The 26,817-nt window shown below is 34.6% G+C and overlaps 2 protein-coding genes across 3 annotated transcripts in view; both read right to left on the bottom strand.

Annotated features, from left to right (window-relative positions):
- The window catches only part of LOC148168080 (somatostatin receptor type 2-like), a 70,109-nt gene extending 49,079 nt beyond the window's left edge, over nucleotides 1–21,030 (bottom strand). The window contains exons 1-2 of one of the 2 annotated variants that reach the window (XM_088045987.1): nucleotides 20,987–21,030; nucleotides 4,583–4,631 (exon numbers count right to left, since the gene is read on the bottom strand). The gene's annotated coding sequence lies outside the window, so the exon portion shown is untranslated. The remainder of the gene's footprint in view (nucleotides 1–4,582; nucleotides 4,632–20,986) is intronic. The other variant, XM_088045988.1, reaches the window with a different exon arrangement.
- LOC148168081 (uncharacterized) lies at nucleotides 779–1,833 on the bottom strand. The gene is made up of 2 exons (XM_088045773.1): nucleotides 1,723–1,833; nucleotides 779–1,674 (listed from the first exon to the last, which is right to left on the bottom strand). The coding sequence occupies exon 2, from the start codon at nucleotides 1,672–1,674 to the stop codon at nucleotides 823–825; it is 852 nt and encodes a 283-aa protein (XP_087901899.1). The 5' UTR covers nucleotides 1,723–1,833; the 3' UTR covers nucleotides 779–822.
- Nucleotides 21,031–26,817: the final 5,787 nt, after the last annotated feature.

Genomic DNA, 26,817 nt, shown 5'->3' with positions numbered 1-26,817 from the left:
ATACTAAAGACGAAGTTCAAATATAAATTTATCCACAATTGTGGGAAAACATATTAAGGATTACTTCTTATAAACTCAAATGATCTCTGTATTTTTTATCGTTTATATTTTCTCTTGATCCCGGTGAATTGTTTATTCTTAGTTTTTTCATTCTGTTAGAGTTCCGTGCTCTGAATTTTTTATGCCTTTTGTTTGAACTTCAGATTGTTTTAATATGCATCGGTTATACAATATGCGAATATAATTAAAGGAACTGGCCCGCAAATAAAAAAAAAAGACAAAAATTAACGCACAAGTCCGCTTGTTAATTATTTCCCATTACGGTCCGTTGAGCTGTGTAAAATTCTGTTCTTTTGATTTTCAACATATTCAAACAAACATAGCGTAAAACTGCAAGCGACTAATAATAGAAAAGACCTTCCAACAATTCGTCGTTAAAAATATCTCATCTTTTTGTAAATAATCCCGTCTTAAAATAATCCTTCTTAAAGACTGTAAAATCGGTTCGTGCAGACACATATTTCAACATTTTTCCCAGCAAAATCAATACAACTCGTAAGATAGAGTCGGATCTAAAGCAAATAACCTAAGAAATCTTGTAGTGTTGGTGTTGTCGGTGATTGTTTTCCTTTGGGTAAACACTATACATGCGATTTTGGAATTATTTACGTCCTGCGCTAGACTTTATTTCATAATTTTATTATTTATGCAGTTATAACCCTGCCAACACGTTTAGTTTAAGTATGGAGTTTTGGAAATGAATAAATGATAAAAGTGGTACAGAGTAAGATCCTTTATTTGTTCAATGCATGTCATTACAATTTATTTTGCTTCAATATCTTCGCTTTGGGTGTTAGTATTGGATTTGCGTGAACACAGATTGCTAAAGCTCGCGTTGAACTGGTCGTCACCGTAGTACAACAGGGTTAACATAATTAACGAATTCAAATATCCCACCAAACAAGTAACCACATTGCTTTCGTCAGCAACGTACCGCTGTGTTTCAAAGGCCTTAATTCCCTGTATTAAATAATTAGGGATCCAACACACAAAGTACACCGAAACCATCGCCAGAGCTAAATTCGATTGTCCGCTATCCTGAGCGCCCGCTTTCCTCTTAATAAACCACAGAATCTGTACAATACAATACATTATCAACGAGACCGTCGTTATAGCAAAAATCCAAACAGACGTTTGATCTAATATCGAAACACAACAAATGTAAATTGTGAGAATCACCACAATGAGCCAGATTGCCGTCGTTTGGTATTTGTTGAATTGTCGGATTTTTTCAGCACAGGATTCGAAGAAGTTTGAGTAAAGCCAATCTAATGTCAGAGCTGCCACAAAGAGGTAATTTCCTATTGTTATTGCGACAATTTCTCCCAACCAAACTCGAGCCACTTTCAGGGAAACGTAGTCGACGGAAAACAGAGCGGTGTAAGTAATAGGTTGCAGCAGTAATAACAATGCATCACAAATGCACCAGTTCATGATGTAAAAACTGAAAACGGACTTCCATCTCTTGGATTTGATAATCGTGGAAATGATTAAAATGTCAGCGACAGCCCCACAAAGAATGGTAATCACTGCCGGAACTAAGACAAAATTCGAAGGGCGTTCGAGGCGGTACTGAGTGGTGTTGATTACAAGATTCAAGTCTTGTAAAGCCATCTTAAGAAAAAGAATCAATGGTGATCAACGGTGTCGTTAATGACTCACCTAGGAAGCTAAGATGCTGCTGACACGACACTAACACTGCAAGATGTAGAATAGTAGTCTTGGGATGTGACTATTTAAAGTTGAAATTAACGATGACACTAGAGACGAATTACCAAATGAGATAATTAAGTAAATGCATTTGAGAAAGCCCTGAAAATAATCTACAATACGAATTCCAGACGAATTGCATAATTAAGCCACAGCGTAATTCGAATTTACGAGAGCGTCAGTGTGTGATGAAGCTAAGAATTTTTCAGCTAATAGAAGTTAATTCTAGTGTTAATAAACGGGGATAAAAACAAAAATATTTTCATTTAGCTGGCGCGGTTTAACAAATTGATATCAATGCGGAATTGGAATCGACAATTGCAGGATTTTAAAGCTGTTTTTGCTCCAAATTTTATTATGTTGGTATCTCTATTCAATTATGTTGTGCGCTGCATGAGCTTACTGGTGATGAAACTGATATTCGCCATGGATAATGCATGCTGGATATTGATAAAATTAGTTTTATTAAATAATGTTATTAAAAACTAAATTATAGCATTAAAAGTGGATATAAATTCTCAGGTTTCAAAATTCCGACAGTTTTCATCAGTTTTACAAGCTCTAATTAGGTTAGGTATTTGAATTTTTGTTGGGTTTTATTTTTATTAAGCCGGATAATATTGGAAACGTATTTCAACAGTAGAGCTTTTTAGTTTGAAACTAGATCGGTTTTAACACTTGAAATCCTCATTTTCACCTTGTTTAGGGTTATCAAATACTTTAGATCGGATTCTTGTTTTTTGTAAGCTTTACTCCATTATAACAGCCATGCTTTATCGAACTTTAATCACACGTTATCAGGTCAACTTCAACGCAACAACGATAAACAAACCTATCAACCACATTTTAACCGTCGCATATTTTTTTAAAGCTGACGTTCACATAGCGATATCCACACCATCTGTAACTTTCAGTATATTTATGGCTGTTCAACCAAGAGTGATGTTAATAACTCTGACGGTGTCTTTATTACTTTTTATTTCGAAGCACAGCGTTCGATCCTCGAGGCCACATAAAATGCATGACAGTGCTAGTAATGTGGTGCAGATGTTATTTCACTCTAAAAGAGTCGTTTTACACGAGGCAAGATTTTACACAATTTGGAGAAAACCACATCTTTCTATCTGTCGTAGTTCCGGAGTTGCGTAGCGCCGAAAATTCCGGAAAAATGTCGACAATTCCTGTATAAAGTTTTAACATCGTGTATTTATTTCATGGGTGACTTTATTTTTGGTATCAAATTTGATACAAGAAATTGTACAAATTCTTGCGCCGTGTAAAACGGTTCTTTATGTTTCCCACTTTACTTTGCATAAAATGATAGGTATACTGCGTCCATTACACCTGAATTTCATTACTTTCAGTCGGTTTGGTATGACTACGCATTTGGGATTACGAGCTTCAGCTAGTTCTATTGTAAACAGTTTTGTTGTGATTAAATGCTGAAATTTATCCGACGATTACGTGACGGATTCTACTTCTAGAATCATCGAATTGTAACGCGGCAAACTTCAATGCAATGACATCAAAGAAGTAATTGCATTGTCGGCAACAAATTTGTTGAAAATTTAAAGCTGCAGTTTCACCGGTTTATTGGTGGAATCAAATACCTGAGAATATTTTATGTTGCTTAAGGCGAATTCTCCATTTTCAGCGGAATTCATCCACTTAAATGGAACATCAAGCAATGAAAAGTTGCAGTGTATGGCAAAACGCCAGCGAAATATGCAAATTATCAGAAAATTGGTCGTGAATAATTAAACGAGCTAGAAGAATTCTTGGGATGATTTATGGCACGGTTTCCCTATTCAATGAGACTACTAATAAGCTCAGTGCAATTGAAACTTTATAATTAAGAGGACACTAACAAGTACATGCTCGGGGAAAACGAAGTAAAAGAACAGATAAAACTCACTTTATTTAAGAAAACGTTAATTTGCTTACAGCAATCAGTGCACCAATTTTCCGATGTAATCATCTGTTAACTAAATCTATTCGAAATTGTCGCACGTTTCAGGAAATTAAAATGTGCTCGCACAAGAGAATCCCATTTCTCGACAATTATTCGAAAGAATCGTTTAAGTGGAAATGGTTTTAGAGTTAACAATATCCTTCAGATACAGATCTAGAGTTTTGTCAACAGTACGTTATTGTTCTGTGAAATGTCTTCTGAATTGAAGGATTAAACAACATAATTAATGTTTGTTTATGATAAAAATAATTTATCGTTGACAGGGAAAACGTTGGTGTAATAAACCATATGGTTTGTTGAGAGATTATCGACCAGTGATTTACTTAATATGTTTACTAAATACTTAAAAATAGAAAGATATGTTGCTAACCAGACAAGTTGATTTTAAATTAAATATTTGATCAAAAGCACGTTTTCATAACTTTGCGTCTTTCACTGGAACGTTTGATGATTAAAATTGTTTGGATCGAAACTAGGAATGCAGTTCTATTCAAAATATAAAATTTTATAACAGTCACTAATCCGGTTGTGAATAATGGAAAACTGAGTTATGCGTTTTGCGGATTTAATGTCTAGAATCTTGGATGAAGTCCAGTCATAACATATTGATAATGAACAGTTGGAGCGCGAAAATACGCGGATGTGTGCATCTAGAGTTTATTCCCATGAAATATGGAGATTTTTGGACTTTTTTGGTAGTTAGTTTCATTTTATGTTCTGAGTTGGAAACGCGGAAATTTAGACAAGACGCCAGACTTGGTAATTGGTTGCACTAAATTAACAATTATGTGGTGTCAGAGGTCGACATCTGCATTTTCATTTTAATATTCAAAGTATTACCATTTTGAAGAATCGCCTCCGTAAAAATAACGACGTCCAGAACTTAATTCTGCAACAAAACAAAATGAAGAATTAATTCCGGCATAAACTATGACGATCTGCGTTTATTGTTTTGTCGTGATGAAGTTGTGACGACGTCTTTTATATTGCTCACTAAAAGAAAATAATAAACCTGGTTTATAGTAAAACAAACGAGAACCATTGGAATATTTCCTGTGCCGACTCTGTAAATGGGTCGGCTGTTTATGAAGGATTCGAGAGGACACAGCAGAGAGCAAAGTGTCATTTTCATGATGTCCTTAAACTTGTCACTGCCAGAATATAACTTTAATACCCGAATGGCGTCTTATCTCGCTCACCAAAAATTCACAGTTTTTTCATTCAAAATCTGTGTTTGCTAGAAAAGCAGAGCACGTATTAATTTGTGTACATCTACGCTGTGCTTTGAATAATAAATCCCAGTTTTAAATATACAATACTGGAATTTGTGGAAAGATGTACACAAAAGAGAGAATTAATTTTGGGGAAACAACGCCATGTTGCAGAAGGCAATCAACTAAATGATACTTATGTTATTCAGCCAGTCTTTATTTTTTGTGTACAACCTAGACGTTCAGCGGGAATTTAATATCTCACGATAACACCGAGGAAGAGTTTGTTCTGTATTATTAAAATTTCTTGTTGTAGTCTCGACGCGAGAATTATGTGATGTTTATCATTGTGTTGGATAAAGGAATGAACTAGCGACGGCGTAGATTGTGAACTATGATTACAGGACAAAAAGGGTAATTATATTGTAAAGGTACTGAACTTTTGCCCAGCCTTTGTGGAGAACAGTGGGAATTGTCACGTTGTTGTTCCGGTGACTGATTTTTAAAAGTCAAATTAAGGGGAGAACGTGCGTAACAATTTTTAATGTTTTGGATCTTCATTTTTATCAATTCAGCTTCTTCTAGTCATTATAAAGCAAAGTCTTTGATGCGCCCCCGTTAAAAATGCCGCTTCCGATCCAAAAACACTCTACTTGATACCCAAACAATAACAACCCCGGATCCCTCCGCAAATCTCTCTTATATGTGCCCATTCAGTGTGTCTTGTAGAAATCCATAAGTTGATCCCTGTGGTAGAAATCGACGTCTGTAGCACCTGCCGTTCACTTGACATGAATAATTCAAATTTAAACGGATTCGACACATTACACAACACATTTGTCAAGAGAAAACTTGCAACTGAGAAGAGCTGGTTCTAAAAAACCGTCGTGAAAGACAGCAGTTTTATTTTCGAGACGTTATAAATTATGAATGGAGAACATAAAGTTCCCATTTTGTTACATCGTAGGTTTTCCCTAACAAATTGCAATGCGAGACTCGTTTACGGGAATAGTGGAAGAAATGCTATTTAATTTACTTCTCCGGGAACAGGTTAATATTATATGCATTCCGTGTGAACATTTTATACAGCTGCTTGGGTACAAACTGCAAAACTGCAATTTAATATCGAAGTTTTGCGGTGTTTAATTAAATATCTACCGCGGAATCGATCGTAGAGGAATGTGTTAAAGTTCTACGTATAAACTGCACACTTTCAACAATAATTATTTTAACAGCAATTACATTAAATGTGCTTCATGCTGCTATTAAATTGAACAGGGACATTTGTAATTATACGCATGGGGGTACTAGGGACTTTTTCAATTCAAAACCTTAATCGAAGTCTCGCCGAAAACTTAATATATGGTGCGGCTCTTGAATTAAACTATTTCTATAAATTATAAAAAAAACTCTTTGCCAACAATGTACAACTCTTGGCATCCAGAAGCGGTAAAAGACACAACTTTAATCAATTTAATGGTGGAATTTTTCCCAACTTTCGTGAATGTTTTATATTTATAGGCGTCAAACATGGAGTTCTGTGAGTTTAACCGCTATCAATATTTAGAGTTCGCGAGAAAAAATATGAAAGTAGTACAATGCGAGTTTTCGGTCTGGCTCATGATGAGGGTCCGACGTGTGTCACGTTTAAAAGTAAGTTAAGGTTTAGAGATTTAGTTTCGTCGGAATTTTGATTGAAAAATGGGGGTGGCGCGATAACACCAGTTCCATGAAAAAATCCAAGTGATTAACTTGATTAAATAGAATGAGTAGTTGAGCTCCCCGCTGGGATGAACTTAGTTAATGTGTTGTGTATTCAGTTAATTAACACGCAATTTATTTACCACTTTCCAGGAAAGTCGCTGAGTTTGATCAAACGTCTAATCAAAATGCGATGATCGAACAGAATTTTTGTTAATTACTTTCAGTTATGGAAATACGGATCTGAGTCAAGTAATTTTCCATTCATTTAACTTATTATGTAGAAAAATGCTGATCGTCCTCTGACGCAATTGGAATTTAATGTGACCCACGTGCCCGGTGACAAAAATAGCAATTAAGTTTAAAATACGTTGACGAACTTCAAGAATATCCATGTTTCGATCATTAAAGTATCTCGTTTTGACACATAATCCATTCTAATACTTCATTACGTGAGTTATTACAGTCATCCGCTGTACCTTGTTAAAAAGAAATTACTTCTTTTTGTAAAAACGCTCATTTAATGAGATGCTGGAATCCAAATTGGTTTGTGAATTTGGCAGCTGCGAATTTTGTTGTTAATAAGATCTCCAGTTGTGCAAATAATCCTTAATTTACAGTAGAAGAGAAAATGGGACCTTGACCAAAATAAACGTTGAACGTGATCAGAAAGACAGAGTTCGAAAACTGACATACTTGCAGAAACTTACATGTGCTCTCTGAAACCGCTAATGGTGTTTTTATTGGACGTACGTGTCAAGTTTGGTGGTTACTTAGATTTAACAGTTACCCGGCGCCTTCACCATTTTTTGTTTTCTTTACCTGAGTTTGTAAAGGCCAATTTCGCGGAGCTTAGATTCTATTATCTCCAACCTTAAGGTTAAGGATCCTCATTTATCGAAGCCTACAAACTTCCCACTCCAATTCCCCCAATCAGTCAATTGTATCGTCTTTCAATTAATCAAAACCCGACGGAATACAATCTTCATTGTCCATCGAAATTAAAAATAATTTGATCAGCAATCGATCAAATTTTACGAGGTCAAACATTTCGATTACTGAAGTCGCGTTCCGCACATCCATCATCAATGATGTTGAAAAATTACAAATCAACACCTTTCGCCTACGTAGCAAAACCCCACTTCTATTCCCTACGATTTCCCATCTAAAACAATGGACTTGACTTCGACATGTTTGGAGTTTCCGAATGTGGGGATAAATTGCTTCTTCACGCAACTTTTCGTCCAACGTACGCAGGATTTGAATAATATAGCGACTTGGAATTGCCATGCAGTGAATTACACCAAGTTCAGAGCACTATATTTTGTATTGATCGACATTGTTATTAACTTTCTTTCAGACTTTAATAAAATATAAGTTTAAAGATAAAGCAATTTTTGAGAGATGAAACGAGGACTTTCGGGAGTTTGTATCTGTGAAATTACCTATGACGGTTTAATATTAAAAACGGCGAATTCTATCAATTTTATTCGACGGGTTTTTTCAAGCGGAAGACACTAAAATGATACTTAAAAGTTATTTATATCGACCACCAATTTCAAGCTGGTTTAACTCGAGACAGTTGTCGACAAAGCTAAATTTAAGCCAGCTACTTTTAGTAACGAGATTTTTGACTTATCTAAATATTGAGAAACTCGTGAGAGTGACATGTTAAAACAGATTAGTTACAATTTTCTTTACTGACGCTGCATGCTTCCATATGCTTATTTAATTTAACTGGGAGACAAGTCGCTATTTCCGACTTACAATAATAGATACCATGTCGAACTTAACTTCCAATTGTGTGAAATTCAAAGAAAACTATTTTTGCCGCAGCAGTTCATCAAAAATTTCAATTTCATATAAATCGCTCGACTGCTTTCTTTAACACCCTGCTCTTGTAAAATTGCATTGGAGTTTGTCAGATGCTCGATTATTAGGTTCTTTGTTTGTCAGTCTCGATACAAATTTAGTGGCAATTTATTTTAACTTAGAGGAAAGATATTTCAGTCACGAAAACAATTTCACAATTTCGTTAAGGAAAAATGAATACTAAGTGAAACAGCTTGTCACAAGTAGAATAAATGTACGTTTGAGGGATTAGTTTTTTTTTTTGTGTTTTTATTTTCATCGCACGATCCATTTGACAGGCGATCACTCTCGTGATAAATAAATAGAAGAGCTTCACGGTCTTTCCCAACTTTTAATTGCACTTTGCGAAGAAATTCAATTCAATCGAAAAGTTTGTCGACAAATTCCACCTTCATCGAATTAGATTTCATTAAACAAAACAGCCGGCGACAAATTGTGACGTAGGAGGCCGGTGTCACTTAATTAACGGAAGAATCTTCCAAGACACATAAATTTCAAGTATGTAAATATGGGAAGTAATTATATTAGGCTTATGCAAAACAGAGTAAACAGAAAGGAAGAAAGCCGGAATTCCGGGGCACTTTCTTTTAATAAACGGACTAAACGTCTCGATTCCGGTCCTTAAATTACTGGAGCGACGTTAGCGGATAAAACGCTTTTTCAAACAACAACACATATTTCAGACAAATTAAATGTCCCACGCAAAAACTGAAACACTCTCCCAATTTATGTTGCGTTATCACAAATTATAGCCTGAAAAAGGTCTCATTTTGATCACGACTCCAGAAGTCTCCTTTCAATTAAACAGAGAGGATTTAAATCACAATATTGGATGAAACATAACTTTATAAACTCAACAAGAAAGAGTCGCAATAAAATTTTCAAGCGACGAGACTTTTCAATTTCATATCGCGGACTTTAGAAAAGTGTAACATAAACTCACCAAAGCAACTACATAAGCTGTGTTTTCCATTCATCAATAAAACGAGATTTTTATTCTCGAAACATCTGTAGAAACATTAGAAAATTGAGACGTCAGCAGTTTTACACTTATCCGCATGCTATAAATATACAGGTGTTGGAATATTAAAAATATTTATAGCCGCGAAATTCTGTTTTATAAACTTTACTATGATATATTAAAACCAATTTGTTACTAGTTTTCAACGAAGAATCGGTGTGGCACTTAACGTAAATATTTTACGCGATTTTTATTTTTGTCCGATAAATTATTGCGCGCTAAAATAATTGTTGAATCTTCAAGGTCTTGAAACAAAACACGATTGGTGGAAGTGCTGGCTTCAAAATATTTGATTCCCACGTTATATTTAATTTAGACATTTCACACTCTACGAATTATATAAAATACAAAGATCAGATGTATGTTGAAATATTCTATTGGTATTTGCTTAGTTTTCAAGCCTTTACAATCTTTAATTAATCCTGCCGTGTATGTGCCCTATAACTCAGCCCAAAGCGCCCTGTTATTTGCCTAGCTCTCTTGTCCAAATGAGTCGACTTTTGTTAGTTTCTTGGGCGGAAGTCGAAGAAATAAATCCATGCGCAGTGTTTTAACATTTGTGTGAACGCGAGTGAATTCAAATGGCGCAATAAATTTCAACTATAGCGTTTTCGGGGTAATTAACTCAAAAATATGGTCTACGATTCAATAATGAAATGTTCGCGCACTTAAAATAACCGACCGATTAAAACATCAGGATATTCCGAGCTTTAAGCTCTGACGGTGTTTATAGCGCCGATAATCTGACACCTAATTCGTTCAGGATCGATTTAACGTTTGGCTAAATCGCCACCATCAACTTGGAACATTAGTAAAAGGTAATGAATAGAAATGGGCACAGAATCGATGGTGTCATTCGGCGGAAATTGGGTTTAAGCTGAAGAAAAATGATCAGTGGAGTATTATGTTTATGACAAACTTAACTTCAACGACTGTCGTAAAATGTCTGAATTCAAGAGCACTTTTCTTGTAATTACCAGTTTCTTCAACTTTGTGCGAGTTTTTAATTATACGGCGGAAATATTCTCTCTGTGAACAAAATTCAAATTCTATATGGACATATAATTTATCTGAGCCACTTATATCCACGAGCATACTTCTATGTATTTATGGATGAAAAATTTTATGTGCAAATATTTATAGAGCTCGGGAAAAATTTATAACGCTATTACAGTAAACACTGAAATTAAATTCGCACATTTTTTTATTCGTACGTAATGGAGCGAACCAATTAAAATTAAATTTGTTAAGTCAAATAAATGGACAGTTTTTACTCAGTCATAGATGGAGAATAAATTTATTCGGATTTGAGTTAATTTAGGAACGAAGTTTTTAATGATTTTATGGAGTTATCTGCTCGTTGAAGTAGAAAATATTCGAGTTCAAGCGTTAATTTTGATTACAAGCAGCTCAAATTTTAATTCGAAGGCAATTTTTTAAATAAAAGTGGTGTTTAGGAAGGACTATCCTCTCCGGCATTTTAAAAATAATTAGCATTGTTGGAAAGGAAGTTGACTTTTTGAAACTACTAAATATGAGCTTATTGTGCAGCGAGTTTGATTGCAACAAAGAACTTTTATTAAATATAAATTCTCGGAATGAAATTTAACAAGCTCCGAGAAAATCAGATCTTTGAAACCAATTTTATTTATTACTGAATACTACAGCCCCTCCTTCATGTTTGATCTTTGATTAACTAGCCAAAGACGTATTAAATTTATCCCAGAGTTATTGATCCTGCTAGATTTTCTGCTTGCTGGGTCCGATTTTTGCTGCCAATTCAGTCGTTAAATGTTTTGTGAAATAAATCCAAATGACTCGAAGCGTTGTATCAGAAATCTGACACAATCGCAACCTGTAGCTTAATATGTTAGAACATCCTGTCGCAGACATTATCAGCATCTGCCAATTACATTCGCTCGTTACTGTCAATAAAACTAAAGCAATACCATCATAACCAATTCCGAAATCAATAATCAATCAAAAAGTGTATGGCATCACTTTTAATTTATTGCTTCATGGAAAATAAATACAACACGAGAGATTTATGGAGAGTCATAATTGTTTGAGACGAATTTATTATAAAGAAATGAAACGAAAATTGAAACTGTCACAAGAACTCTCTTTGATCTTTAAAGTGGTTCGAATCGTCATTACGTTTTTTGAATTATCGGATCGTTTTCCGTCTCTTATAACTCAAATAAACTTGAAATATGGTCAACATTTTAGAGTCCATTAGAAATTTGATGAAGCGAGAGTTCCGTCATCGGAATCTAACTACTCTTGATATCAAAGAGTGTTTGTAGCAATGATACGCTTAATTTCAGGTAGAAACATTACCTCAGGCTGACAAGTTTCGTGTAGTTTACAACCCACGTGAATTGTTTGCCGGCAAAGAGATGGTTTAAATTATAACACGCTCAAGATAAAGTGAAATGTTTCGCGGTGATATAAATTAATGTCTGTTACAGTGACACTCGATGCATATTTTCACTGAAAAGCCTGCGAAACACTCATTTGGTTTTAATTTAATTATTGTGGTTTTAGAGTTTCTTATTAAAACCACTCAAGTGAAGCATTCGTCAACCGAAATGAAAAACAGAAATGAACAGATTCAGATTTCATAAAATACCTAGAATCTGTTTCTATTCAGCGCCGCTTGGAAATTAGATGAATTGACGTTTTCCGGTCGGAGAGGCACTTCCGAGTTTTCATTAAAGCTCCTCACAATTTGGTTTAAGAATCGTTAAATTACACCAAAATAATCCGATCGATGTCCGTAAACGCATAAACTTCCTTGTCCAACCGCTGTTAAATTTAGCTCTTCAGAAGCTCACTGAAAAGGAATAAAATTATAAACTCTTCCAGAGTATCGGAGCAAAAAGCGAAAAAAAAATCAAACGTGTTAGTCACATCGCTACACAATAACCGGCTTTATGAATAACATTATGAGAAAATAACCAACAAGCAGGGAAAGAAAATATAAAATTCCGAGCTTGAGATTTGGACTTTTTGTTAATTTTTAATCAGAGCTGTGCTTTCTTTGAAAGGAGCTTTTGCAGAAATGTGATTCAAAGAAAACTCACCTATTGATACTCTCGAGGGCATCAGATTGAAGTGGAGGACTTCCAGTTATTAAAAATTTGACTGGAGGAATTTAAAGGCGATTAGCTCTTTCAGTCGTCTGTTTACCAGCACAGTAGAGCACAAAAGAAATCTCTGACTTTCTCAAAAATGAATACAATTCATTTAATCTGTACAAGGAAACGCTCTCACTCTGATGGGATTATTTATACCATTTTGCAAGAGACGCTCATAAAAAAATCCATTATAAAAGTCTAATAATTTTATGGCAAACATTCGATTGATGGTCGTTTCGCACGCAAAACTTGAGGTGTGGCTCAACACACCGAAATCTTGAAGCAACTACATTAAAACTTCCAACAAATGCCACGTATTTACCAACCAACTTCTTTTAGCATAGTCACATTTCTTTGAAAGTCGCAAACTGCATATTCCATTCGCTACTTCGAGATTGCTTCGTTTAAAATTATCTTCAGTTCTGCACTTCAATGTTAGTTCAGGCAAGTTGGGAACTTAAATAAATTGAGAAAGTTGCAATTATGAGTTAAGTGGAAACCGAAGTCAGCCTTTATGTATAAAAATTGGATTGCTCTGGGAATGTAATTCTGATAAAGTCCACACATCTTGATTTACCTTTAATTAGCTTTGTCAACATGTTTTGGTGCACCAGTCGTCGCTAATTAACACGGTAATCAGTGCACTTAGCTGATGAAATATTTGTTTGGCGGTAATTGGGACTGAAAAATGGTGGCAAAAAGGGATTTCTCGTCACTGCATCGAAACTACATTTTTTAAGTTACTTTGGTGCTTCGTGTAATTTATGGCTTCTTCACCCAATAATTTATTCACCGAACATAAAAACTCCAATTCTGTATAAATCCACCAACAATTCGCACTGTAAAAATGCCATGAATAACAGAACCAATTTTTTCCACAATCCAATTCGAATTGGGAAAAACACGGCGTATTGAGTTGGAGAAATTATTCCACCTGACACCAAATTCGGAGGGGCAATTTAACATGAACAAATTAATTAATTGAAGAAAAACAACGATCTCAAGATAAGCGTTTCCGAAACAAGATTGCGAGAATTTATGAACCGCTTAAAAAAGCAATTATCCATTTAAAGAACTCTCAATTCTTCAACAGTTTGCATGCATTGAAACTCGCTCACGTAATGATGGTAAATTTATGTAAAACAGAAAGAGCAATATTTATGTACGCCACTTTATGCAAAATGGACGTAGAAAACGGAAGTAGCTAAATCCTCGAGGAACTTTCGTGCCCTTGGAGGATAACAATTAACGACTTTCCTGAAAAAAAAGTTAATGAAATGCAAAATGATTAAGGATATAGGATCCTGAATATTACCGTCGATTTGGTTAAAAAAAATCTCCAACTTTCCCGGCTAAAAATACAACATAAATTGGATCCTGAAACTTTTCCCAACAGCTTTATTTGCAATATCGCGGATAAAAGCTCCGAAAAACTTGCATAATTCGTTTCGCTTTGGGAAAGTCATCTCAGGAAATGACGATGGCTCTGCTGGGTATTAGCAGGTACAACTTACAGTAAATTAGTAGGAATATGACTTATACGTGGAATTCTCAGCGCGGTTGAAATTCTTGTCTTTTTCTGCAAGGATTTTCTTCGAATGCGATGCTTCTCGACACAGATTATTAAATTCTGTAGCTGCGAGACCGTATCACTTCAGCATTCCGACTATAAATGTATCAGCTATAAAATGCCATTTTAATTATATTGCAGTCGCGAGTAACAAAGCGCAAGGATTTTCAACATTATTAACTGTTAGTTAAAAGAGAAGTTTGAAGTGGGTAATTAGATGAATTATTAATTGCTTAGAGCTTGCTTTAAATATAATAAGTATAAATAGCTATTTCTCGCAGCTATAAACTTAAGACGATAAGAAACATTAGCTTTATACATTCGCACTTCATAAATACTTCAAATATTTAAATTTCAAGTTATTATATTCTAACCTGATGGTGCTAATACTTAATTTAATGGGTAATAAATAACGAAAAATGCAAATATTTGGAAATTGAAAATCAGCGCCACCACCATTTTTGCTGAAACCTGAAAAATTTACCGTAATTTTACGAGGAATTTGTTTCAATTATCCCAAACAAACAACATTTTCTATGTTTTATATTTTATAAGTTCATTCTGTAGTGTACCAAAAGTCTCTTGGCTAACTCCCAAATTACCCCCCACGACATCAATCCCGGAGAAATAAAATATTAATAAAGAAAAGCGAACAATTCGCCAGTAGCTTTGCTTTAATATGCCCACTACAGAGACGAGAAGAGATTCCATCATAAATTCGAGCAACAGGTGAACGAGAAATTACGATATTTGAACCAAGTTCTCTTGAGTTTGATTGATTGCATCTTTGGCGCAAATTTAATTTTACATTTATTCGAATTATAAAATATTTACCTTTAAAACAGTGTCGTAAATTTGCACAAAGCTCCCCATTTCGCACTCTTTGTTTATTTTTCTTTTCGAAATTATTGAATTAATTTTAGCACTTTAAATCCAAACACGAAAATATGACTCAAAAGCAAACATGTTTATTCGGTCAAAATATGAAACAAATATGCTGTGTAACGACCTCACTAAAACATTTACATGTTCCACTGGAATAATTTATGGTCTGAACCACACCGAGAAAATATTAATAAAAATTGCGGAAGAATTCCACGCAACTTGGAATGATTTATTCCGCGTCCTAATGAACTACCTTAAAATTTGATGATTCAGTGGAAATATCTTAATCACCATCTCAGGTCACTTGTAAATTCGCTTACGAGGCCTAAAGGCGGTTAATTAATTGAGGTTGGAGGTTACATCAGTTCGAAGTTACCAAATTTTAATCCAAAGGCGGCCCAACATTGATTTGACTAGTTTTCAGACATCCTTTGTGATTTAAAGGTGCTGAAGTGGAATGGTGTTTAGCAATTTACGAAGATTTTTCTATAAAGGGACACGAGCCGGTGACGACAAAAAAGTGAAGCTCCTTTGACACATTTTACTCCGAGATTGTTAACTTCTTGTAATGAAAAAGTATGCAATATTTGCAGTCCAGGCTTCGTAATTAACCTCGCATGTTCCGTGAAAAAGAGCAATTTTAAAGCCATGTCTGCTTAAATAAATTGTTCTTTTTACTTAACAAGAAAATCTCCTAGTAAATGAAGTGTTAAAAAACTTCTTACATACTTGGTGACGTAACTTTAATTAATGACTATTAGCAGAAAATCGTTACTTAAGCTATTATCTAAGTGCAGTGACTGGAATCTGCTTTTAAACGGAAATGTTGCAGCTGCTACCACAAAGGAACAAGTTATGCATTGTGCATTGTAATTATCTACAAAATTAGCGTCGACGGAACACGTTCATAAAATTTAATGAGGCACACTGTATAAAATGTTTTTCTATTTAATTCACACTCGTCGCTGAGATTACTTCTGATTCGATTTACATTTTATTAAGTATAACGCGTAATTGATATGAAAAGCTCCAGTGCAGCACACTGTCCTCTAAATCCGGTGGTTAAGGAGTGCAATAAAACAACTAAGTGGGTGTCTGAGGATACTAGTTTAACCCAATTTCCAAACTCAATTTTCACTGAAAAAGCAGACCGTAAATAAAGTTACTTAGACAATCTTGTGAGGGATAAAACTGTGTTATTGACCTCAGACATCGCGTTTAGCCACAATTTAAAAATATTAATGTTGCAATCTGCTTTTTATTTGATTTGTTTTTACATTGTTGCGTTCGCGATAAAGTTTTATAGCTCTCTTTTGTAGTTTCTAACTAGTCTTAACGTCATAAACCGACTCAAAGTTCAGTCCATTCTACAATAAACACCACACTTGGCCTAACGAAAATTGTTTTAATTGCATTAACGTCGTTAAAGCTAATGGTATAAGGTCTTTTTCCTTAAAGTCATTTCTTTCAATTAGCTGCACCCTAATCTGTAACCCTAATAACAGTAAATTTCGTGCTCAATGTAGCTCGCGAGTCCGTCAGTTTATAAAAACAAATGGGACTTTACACAACAAATGTAGATCAAAATCGATATGAGCTAAGGAGGGGGCTCAAAAGAACAACACAAAATAGAAAATGTTTACAATGGCAATGACAGCTAAGTAGTTTAACTTTAATTTAAAATTGAGTTCGATGAACAATGAATGAAAAAATGTTTACTTTGTTTTGCTTATTTTTTTTGGTGCGTTTACAAACACGTTTGTAACTGAATTAATGCCAAAATAAAATTAAAAAAAAAACACCAATAAATTCAACAGTGCGAATTTAATTTTTTTTTTGGTTTTGCGCGATATTCAATTTTGTCTGCATTTTTGCAGGATTTCATTACTTGTTTTCCATTCATTTTAGTTTGGGGTTACATCATTATTAAACATTCAAATTGAAGTGCAAAATTCAAAATGTAAGATCTGGTTATTTTAATTTGACCAATTTTTGGTTCAAAAAGCAATCAGAAAACCGAATCACGAGATTTGAGACTGTTCCCATCGTACCCAATAACATTAATACTAATTCGACAAAAGTACTAAATGTAATGAGAATATATTTTATCCACGACTGAACGCAAATTTTGTTCTTTATGATCCTCCAGGGCGATAAACCAGTTTATGGCCCGTAAAATAAATAGAAAATAGCTAGGGAGTTACATTTTTGGGGTGTTGCCACAGTTATGCACAATAAATTTAGTAATATTACTATTAACCCATATAATCGTGGTAAAATACTTTAGCAGTAAAATTACGAGGAATTTGATATTTAATCAATATACAATATGAATTTCGCTGACTGTAACGTTTGCTAATCGTAAAAGAGCAACAATAAAAATGGTGGATGCGCCGGGTCACTCGCGAAATAAAAATGTGACTGTACTAAGACTCAACTTCATTATTTTATTATTAGAACAACGAGGTGTCTGTCCCATTAGTTATTTGGGTCAGCCGCCAATATTGGCTCCCAAGTAAGTTCGTTGCTGGAAACTTATTCAGCGTTAGTTGACAACTCTAACATTTTCATCTTAATTAAATTAGATGTTGCGTAAGTTAACTGTCATCACAAACCATAAGAGGCTTTAAAATAAGAGTCTGGAAGTTTTCTTGTTCGAGCCATTAGGAATATATCATTCACAGCTCGTTACATTATTTTCTGTGTATGTTTTTTTATACTCAAACGACTGAAAAACAATTTGCGAGATGACATAAATAAAATTTTATACTGCTTCTGATACAATTTTCGAACTAGTCATAAATTTTCGGACTGAAGGCGAGAGGAAGATATTGGAAAACGCTGTTTGGTCGATATTTTTGTGCTAACGGGTTCGATGTCATAGAATTTGCGGGGTTTTCAAAAATAATTCTCTCCGGCTACGTAACCTTATAGTCGCGGTAGTAAATGTGAGTTTTAAAGCGTCGCGACGCAATTAAATGTTTATGTCGCGTTGCAAATTTGCTTTGTAGTAGTTTTTAAAAGTCTCAACTTTCACTGAAATTAATGACGACATTCGACGTTGTTTGGAGGAGTTCCTAATAATTATACTGCAGAATATTCCTCAAGGTAATGAACGGGATTAAGTTACACTAACTATCCTGAGCAGCTCTAGAGTTAGCTAGTATTTGAGAAGTCTCTAGATAGGAGCAAAACATCTACGCCAATTCATGTGCTTACGTGTATTTTGTAACATATTTTGCTTAAAAATATCTCCCTTTTACGTGTTAGCTCGTAAGTATGGTGTAAATTACTTTGCAAATACCACTGATTAATTTAAAAGCGTGGCCTTTCCGTGTTGCTAACGACTAACTGGGTTTTGTACTTTGTTGAGAGTAATGAGAAAGAAGGTGACATTTATGCATCTACCTATAAATCTAATATACAGGGTGAGTCTAATCTGGGACGAAAAATCAGTGGCGATTAAATCTCCGAGACAATTGGACTGAATTGAGTTGTATAAATAGCAGAGGAGTCTAATTAACCCCATGACTCTACATATAGGGCATTTTCCATTAGATCTCCGGAAACTATCTGTGCAGGAAGTTGGCATATTGCTTTTAATTTTCCCCGGATATGGATGAGTGACCGATGTTACCGGATGCGTCCTTTCATGCGAATTATGAAGTTAAATCAGTTGGTCCTTAATTAACGTCCTTCGCAAAAATTATTAATCAAATGAAGCCTGAAAATTTCACTCATTACTGAATGTGCAAACTTTGAAGGAAACCGAGTGGTGTAATATAACGAAGTTGTAACGACTCTATGCTATTACGAGTGAAAAATCTCTCTCCCGATTTCACATTTCTCATCCTATTAGTTCTTCGTGCTAAAATTAACTTGTATCAAAACAACTAGCTAAATTAGAGACAAACTTGTTTTTTCGTCTCGATCTAGTGTACAATTGGGAATAATCCTTCTGGAGCATGTGTCAGGGAGGCGGACGTGGAAAAAACAACTTTACACTTTCCTTGTAGCCTTTTAATTGATATTGATAGGTCATTGGAATTAGAGGGAATTTAGGAACTAGTCGTGGAGATTTTCAGTAAAAACGTAAAAGCCACTTAGTAGCGGAAATGCAGCAACTCCACTTTTATGGAAGTTCTTGAAAGCTTGCAGTACGAGCATGAATAATGGCAAATCTGAATATTAGCAACCCGATCTGACTCTTGTTTAAACTCGAAGTTTTACCTATAAGACGCTAAGAAGTTAAATTTCAGCCAATTTCCAAGACGATTACGAACAAATTTATCTACAAACCCTTTACAAACATAACTAATAAGGGTTGTGTTAATTTCAGCCTGGTCACGTAAGGAGTTTACCAGAAACCGAGTGAATAAACGACAATTAGCCTCCTTGTAGACTTTGGCAAGTCACTCCTCGTATCCAAACCAATTATTAAGTATTCAACAAGGAAACAGCAATTAAACTCTACAATGCAATTCATAAAAAGTCGCGCTTGTTAACATTTCGTCAAGTTATGAAAAATCGGCTTCCATTGTGTTTGCAAAGCTTGACAGGTTGCTTTTTGTGCTTGAAAGTTTCAACTCCTGAAACACGACTTTTTTGCCTTAAAAAATAACCCTTTGTCAGGTCATTGTGAGATCACATCGTCCTTGGTCCGAAAAATCGTCTATAAACAGGACATTTCCAATTAGCTATTACAACAAGATTGCGGTTAGAGGACCCCATTTAGTAAGATAAATTCGAAGGCATTTTTAAGAACCTTGAAACTTCCGATTAATATTCCTCAGCGTTTGTTTAATATTAAAGCACATTGGAAATTCTGTTGTGGTTTCGCCAAACTGTAATACAAGGGTTTTGTTTTGTGATTGTTGACAAGTTTTCATGCAAACCTAGAAACTGGATGCAGCAGATGGTGTTAGAAAACAAGATGGCACTTTTCAAACTGCACATCCGTGATTTGAATACTAAATATGCAGCCCGACAAATATTTACGGATTTTTCGACCCTAAAAGCAAAGCGATGGGGGTAAATTTCCGCACAATTATTGCGGGAACTTGGAAATATCGATTTCAGTGAACGAATTATACTATTGATTCAAGGGGTATGAAGGTGATATTAGTGTGCAAATTTGATTTTTCCAGTGTTGTCACGCGAAGAGGGTGCGGGATATGTTCTATTTGAAATGTACGAGGACAAAATTCCAAGTTCTAATTTACATTTGGAAGAAAACGGAGCTCTGGAATGAGCGCTAATTATTTCTTCGAATTCCTGCTTCTAAAGGATTTTCTTGTTATTTTATAACGCTTTAAACCTATACGACAATAACCGCCCACGTGTGGCTATTAAACTTTAATAATTCCCAACTTGAGGAGGCGATAAACTTCCACTGCCATCCTTCAATAAAATCAAAATAGAAGCTTCGAGTTTAAAACTCCTCCCTTCTTTTATCTTCGTTGTAAAAATGTTTTAAAATTAATTGTTTATATGCACCTATTAAATCTTACATAACTGACTTACATTTTATTTTTAGCTCTGAAAGGTGCTCCTTGGAGTCTCGTGATTATATGAATGTTTGATGATGAATAGCGCGATGAGCATGACAACTTTAATTTATTAAGATTGAATGTCTGCTAGCACGAACAACATTTTTCAGATGTCCACTATCATGAATATGCTCGTTAATCAAATGACTCTTTTATAATCTCGGGAGAATTTTAATTGGGGGGTCTGAAGAAAAATTCTAAAAGAGCACCTCTTAAGTCTCTAATTTATCATGCTCGAAGAAAACATCTTGATTTTCTCTATCGATGCTATAAATTCAAATTCAAGTCTACCAACCTTAAAGTGAACCTCGATAATGTGATGATGCTGTAGAAGCTCAGATGGACTAATGTAGCGTGTTATCAACAGTCTGCGTGCGTTAACCTGAAATCACAAAGATTAGATACCACCAACAAAAAGTAATTAAAGAATCTAATAACGTCGACACTATCAATGGCCTCGGTTTTTTTTCGTTGCTTTTGGATGTTACGACGTTTTTCAAAGACGACATCAATCAATTTATTGAAGGATACAAAGAAGGAATCCATGTCACGAAACTACTCGATCACTAAAAATTCAGTTTAAAGCTTTACTTTCGAATTTGCGAGCGCAACCCTTCCATAAAAACGAGGATTCTCCTAACAATGCACGAATAAAAAACGAACTAATCAATCGGGAGTAAGTGAGTTGGGATAATTCGAAAATACTTGATGTAAATCACAACGATGAGAGTTGATAGCTATCGCTTTATAAAAAACAGAAAATGAATTCTAACCGGTCAAAGTAAATATTTATTAAAAATGGTCTTTGTGTAATAGTTAAATCTGTTTAATGGAACTAATATAATCAAATTAAGAGCGTAATACGATCTTTGTGTAAATGTTTGGGTTAGGACGATAAAATTAGGTTTTTTCTAATGGTTATGAGTGGAATTACAAATGAGCTAAAAATTTTTGCACAAAATTAATGCAACGTTTGAAGTACAATTTTCTAAATAATCAAGTTTCATCAACATGTTCAACAAGATATAAATCTAATTTACGCAACGTTGGTAAACTAAATTATTTACTCGGTGAAATTCTTAAATAGAATTACAGTGTTAAATTTGTTCTCCTTATTCTTGGAAGGAAATATTTTAATAATATAACTAAATAACCCAATTAACAACCTTGTAACTTAATAAGGTGATGAAATTAGCTTGCTTTTTCAACTTTGCTTTTTCATCATTGTAAATTTTCATTGGGATTTTCTAGTTTGATCTGTGTATTTTTGTGTAACTGTCAGTATCATGTTTTAAAATAACACTGTAAAGTCCAGTTTAATCGGTTTGATTTTATCGATTTGTTTTTGCTTAAAATGAAATATACTTGGTTTTCACATGTTTCGTCTAAAGAAATTCAAATTGACATTGAGTTAAACGCGCAACGCGTTTATCTTCTTATTTATATTCTAAATCAATAACCGAATTTTATCCTATTTTTTTTCCTTGAAAGTCGCTTCTGTTTTTTATTTATGCATAGAATACACGGATCCTTTAGACGATTTCGATTGTCTTGGAAAATTTTCAGAATCTCAGTGCATGTCACGTTTCCGTTTTCTAAATTAAAAGTGTTTTCAAGTTGTAAATTTTAGCTATTTAATTGCTATTTTAGCTATTGGATTTTTATTCATCTCAAAAATTTTCTTTGAATAAAACTGAATTTTAGTTTTAATAATTCTTAATTTCTCATCAGTGTCTCAAGAGTTGACGTTCTTTGCACTGTTTGATTCTTGGAATGCTTTGCATATTTTAAATCTCTCATCTCATTGACTCCCAAAATCTTATTTTTTATTCTTCATCTAGCCTTTTGGTCAAACAAATTATAAATCATACAAAATGGTTTTGGAGTATTTTTTACTAAATTTATTTCATCGTTTGCGGATAAAACTTTATCCTCTCGCTTCCCTGGCTCCTCATCCATCTCCCAAAGTAGTGCAATAATTACCCCAAGTTGCTCCCTTGACACTTCAATCGTCAAATTTTCCGCCCCTCACAAAACTATGGAGTGAATTACAGAAGATAATTAAACTAGAACACGTACTCAAACAGTCGTTCATAATTTAGTTGAAGTAACTGTAAATGAAGCCCTCCAACGACATGATGTAAACTTGTCCACAAATTTGCCTTGGTTTTCCTATCTTGACTTGATTAGCGAACCCTACACTCTTCTGGGGTAATTCTACCTTATCGTTATTTTGCAATGTTCAGAAGCGTTGGTGCGAGTCAGCAATCATGAACGATGTGAACTTGAAACAGTTTTTCGTAGTGGTAAGAAAAAAGTTTAAATGAAATTCCTAACGCGAGCATTTCCTATTCCGGCCAAAAGTGTAATTTCGTAAAGCCGGATTACGCAAATAATGCATTGTTTGACTTGGCAACGAGATGCTGATGAATACAAAGAACCTTTGAAAATGCAATGGTTCCAATTTAGCCGCTGTTCAAAACTGCATAAACTTTGTGTAAGTTATCGAGCACCAACTTAACGAATGTTTAGTGACTTTATGTGACATTAACAATGAATTTTTCTCTGGAAATTATTTGGTTCGTTGCACTGAAAGCCCACCTTTATTGCGCATTTATTATATGTTGCTCATATTTGTCCAACATATTGCAATTATTGTTTGCTCACATGTACATAATTGCCCGTTTTCAGTGAATGAAACGCTGATTTGTCTTTCGAAGCTACCCAACTTCTTTCAAGCGGAAAATGGACTAGGAAAAACGACCACGTGTATTAAAGTAGTTGTTTTATACGACAAACAACGTTATAAAGTTATATGAATGTAAACTACACTCGAACGATCTTGTGATGTTCCCTCGCTATTGTACTTCACTTTAGATTATAACTTTGATTGGCAGTGCATTAAGGAAGACAGTTTATAAAGTTCGTAATTTTCTTCAGTGTTCTATTTTTTATTTTTTCCATGTTAAGTTTAATTGACAGCGACTTACAAGCCACAAATTAATCGATAAAAGTCGTTTGACCAAACGATCGAAATAATATTTAAATTGCCCCTAAAACATTTTTCACTTCGATCGTTTAGTTTCCATAAAACCGACCACAAACCTTACGATCATTTTACAACATTTTAATGATTGGACCTTTAAAGTTCACCAATCTTGAGGGCATTGTCCCAGACGACGTCTCCGCCAACTTCCTGAATTCTATAAAGCACGACATCCTCATTTTTCGTCAAGGTGTCCGGAAATTAAACAAGGAATCATAAAAACACAGTTTGTGGAATTTCTCGGCCAAGAAAAACCTTTTATCTAACCTCCAAAGTTATTATCTCTTTGATCCAGCTTTTACCACTTTTTATTTGTTTACTGATTTGATTTACTGAAAAAACCACTTTGTGGTCACCATTTCGTTTCTAACTTGGCACGAGATCGACACAAAAATCATCTAAAAGGGTCTTCGACAAGAGTTTCGACAGTTTTGTTTGTAAAAACATATTAATGGGGGGAAAGATGTCAGAAAAAACAGGTTGTGTTTGAGGATTATTATAATCGTTAGGTGAAGTGTGATTAATGGGCTACTTTAAAAGGTCGAGCATCATTGCCCCGTTATCATTAACAACCAATTTGAAAATGTGTTATTAAGATAAGGAGATAACTAAATAGAAGTGATTCACTCGAGAGAACGGTAAAAATTAGAGCTCGATCACCACAATTCGTGGTAACCATTACAGTGTAAATACTTGACAGAGCTTGTCGTGCAACTATCGGTTTAACTTTACCTAAAACAACCAGACTGCTCCAGCAAAGTGCACACTTCTACAAGTTTAATTGGATATACCTAATTAAGCAAATCCATTACTCGTGTTGTTATATTTTAATTGGTTAGCTATCTAAAAGCACACTTAAACTGATTGCAAACTTTTGAGTAAAATCGCCAAGCATGTTAAATGTTTGACTTACAACAATAATCATTTAAGAACCGCACAATATTACATTGACGTAAAGCTTGAATCATTGCCGGAACATTAATTATAACATGTAAATAGCTATTAATAACGATGCTACATTGTGCTCTAAGCTTTTCATAAATCAAATCGTTTAAAATTAAATTCGAGGATTTCTCGAGGTGATTTATGGGGTGTTTGAAAGTTTGGATGGTCGTGAAGTGTAAAAAATATATTAGTCTGTCGATTGGCTTATTATTTTGATAGAACCAAAAAAGTGGAAACTAGAGTTATTATAATATAAATCAGCGGTGGTGAATGAATGAATAAACGACTTGTGACTTTGTGTTAACTGTGAAAAAATTGGTTTGTTATTCGATCATTTTCAAAACTAACACGATAGGTTATTTGCGGAAGCTGAGGAATTCACCATAAAGTACACCAACAACGAAAACAAAACAGTTACAATTTGGAACTTCTGAGAATTTTAAAGATATTTTCCTAACATTTCAAAGGAACAATAAATATCGCATCTTGAAGAACGACTCCACAGCTAATACAGTACGTGATTTTATCTGTGTTTGCACAAATATAAAACTAAAACGTGTTGACTTTCATTTGCGGTATTATTGTTAAACTCGGCCTTAATGCTCACCGCAGAGACTTTATAAATTACTGGAGACAGAAAATCGGTGGAGCAAAAAAGTGTACAATTTTTATGTCCCCGTGAGAACTAATAAAAAACGGTAAGGGATAAGACAAAGAATCGTCGCTTTTCTCCGTTTCAGTTGCCGGAAAATCACTGTAATCTGCTAGTCTGTATTTTACGATAATAATAACGAAACCAGTGAAATTAAAGCTTAGTGTAGCCAGGGATTAGCTTTCCGAGTTGTGTGTGCGAGAAACGTAAAATTTTTTGGTCGGTTTACGACTCTTTTTATGCATTGCTGATGGATTTGGTACAGGTCTTTTGTTAACTTTCTGCTTAGTTTTCTGTGGTTTCGATGCTCGAGGTGTGATAAAAATGGTGGATGCGCCGGGTAAAAATTTATTACTCTTTGGGTCAACCACTATATCGTAGTTCTAGAGATTCTTGACCTCGTAGAGTAAACAATTTTAACAACTTCCTTGTTTAGTCTCGTTAATTTAAATTAATTGCGGCGATCGATGCTGAATTTCTTGAATTATTTTATCTCTTGGGATTTTTAGGCTCCGCCTTTAAAAAATTGTCAATATCGTCGAGTAAATTAGGAATTATTTATGATTGCGTTCCGACCTTGAGACTCGGTTCTCATTTTGATCCAAATTAGGAGCCTATCCTATTGGAAGATTGTTGAAAGCTAATTAAAATGTAAACTGACACCATGAACACTTCAATAAAGCCTGCGGAACTGAAAAAACAGATTCTCTCAAACAGCAACGAGGCGTCTGAAATTACTTCATTGGCTATATTTAAAGAAGAACAGCGAGAAACCCTTTCTCTGATATTGCACACAGCCAGCAATTCTCCATAAAACAACACTAAACTCTCTGGATATCTTGCAATATCCGGTATGCAGGCAATTACATCTGACCGCGTGTGAGCTCGAGATTGTCTGTTTTCCAAAGGTTGTTGATCCACTTATCGTCCATAAGTCCAGCCATGTTAACGTGCAGTTCAGGATTTTATTCCACCATTGCAGACCATGCAACGGTTTCACGACCATAGAGGGTCGAGCGTTTGCGAGCAACACAAAAAATTGCGCTGTTTTACGGGTTTCATAAAACATTCTTCGCATTTTTTTACGATGTTTTATTTGGTAATTTGTATTTGACTCTGGAAATTCCATCAAAACGACGGGTATATAAAAATAACGCGTCAAACAGGAATTTTAATCAAGAACAAAAGCGCATGATAGACAAATGTGGGAGTTTCAAAGCTGTTGATTTATAATTTAGTACCGCCATTGTTTCAGGTAATGAAGAGATGACGGTTTGCTTTTAGGTCGTTGAAATAACACGAGAAAAGAAGAATAATTTTATTCCACGCAATTTTACTATTTCACTATTTTTCTAACTAATGAAAATCCGGCTGTTATTAGTCCCTTTTATCTGCCAGTCTTTCATAATCACCACTTTTCACTTTTCCTTCTAGGAAGTAATTTTCCCTCAGAGCCTAAATCACTTAATAATTAAAAGGAGTG

Source organism: Gnatocerus cornutus, chromosome 9 (assembly GCF_029298725.1).
Source record: "Gnatocerus cornutus isolate USDA-ARS CGAHR chromosome 9, icGnaCorn1.1, whole genome shotgun sequence".
Lineage (NCBI taxonomy): Eukaryota > Metazoa > Arthropoda > Insecta > Coleoptera > Tenebrionidae > Gnatocerus > Gnatocerus cornutus.
This window is presented reverse-complemented; position numbering and strand designations above follow the sequence as displayed.

Coding starts and splice junctions, on each gene's coding strand:
- LOC148168081 (XM_088045773.1), bottom strand. CDS start 1,674: ATGGCTTTACAAGACTTGAATCTTGTAATCAACACCACTCAGTACCGC.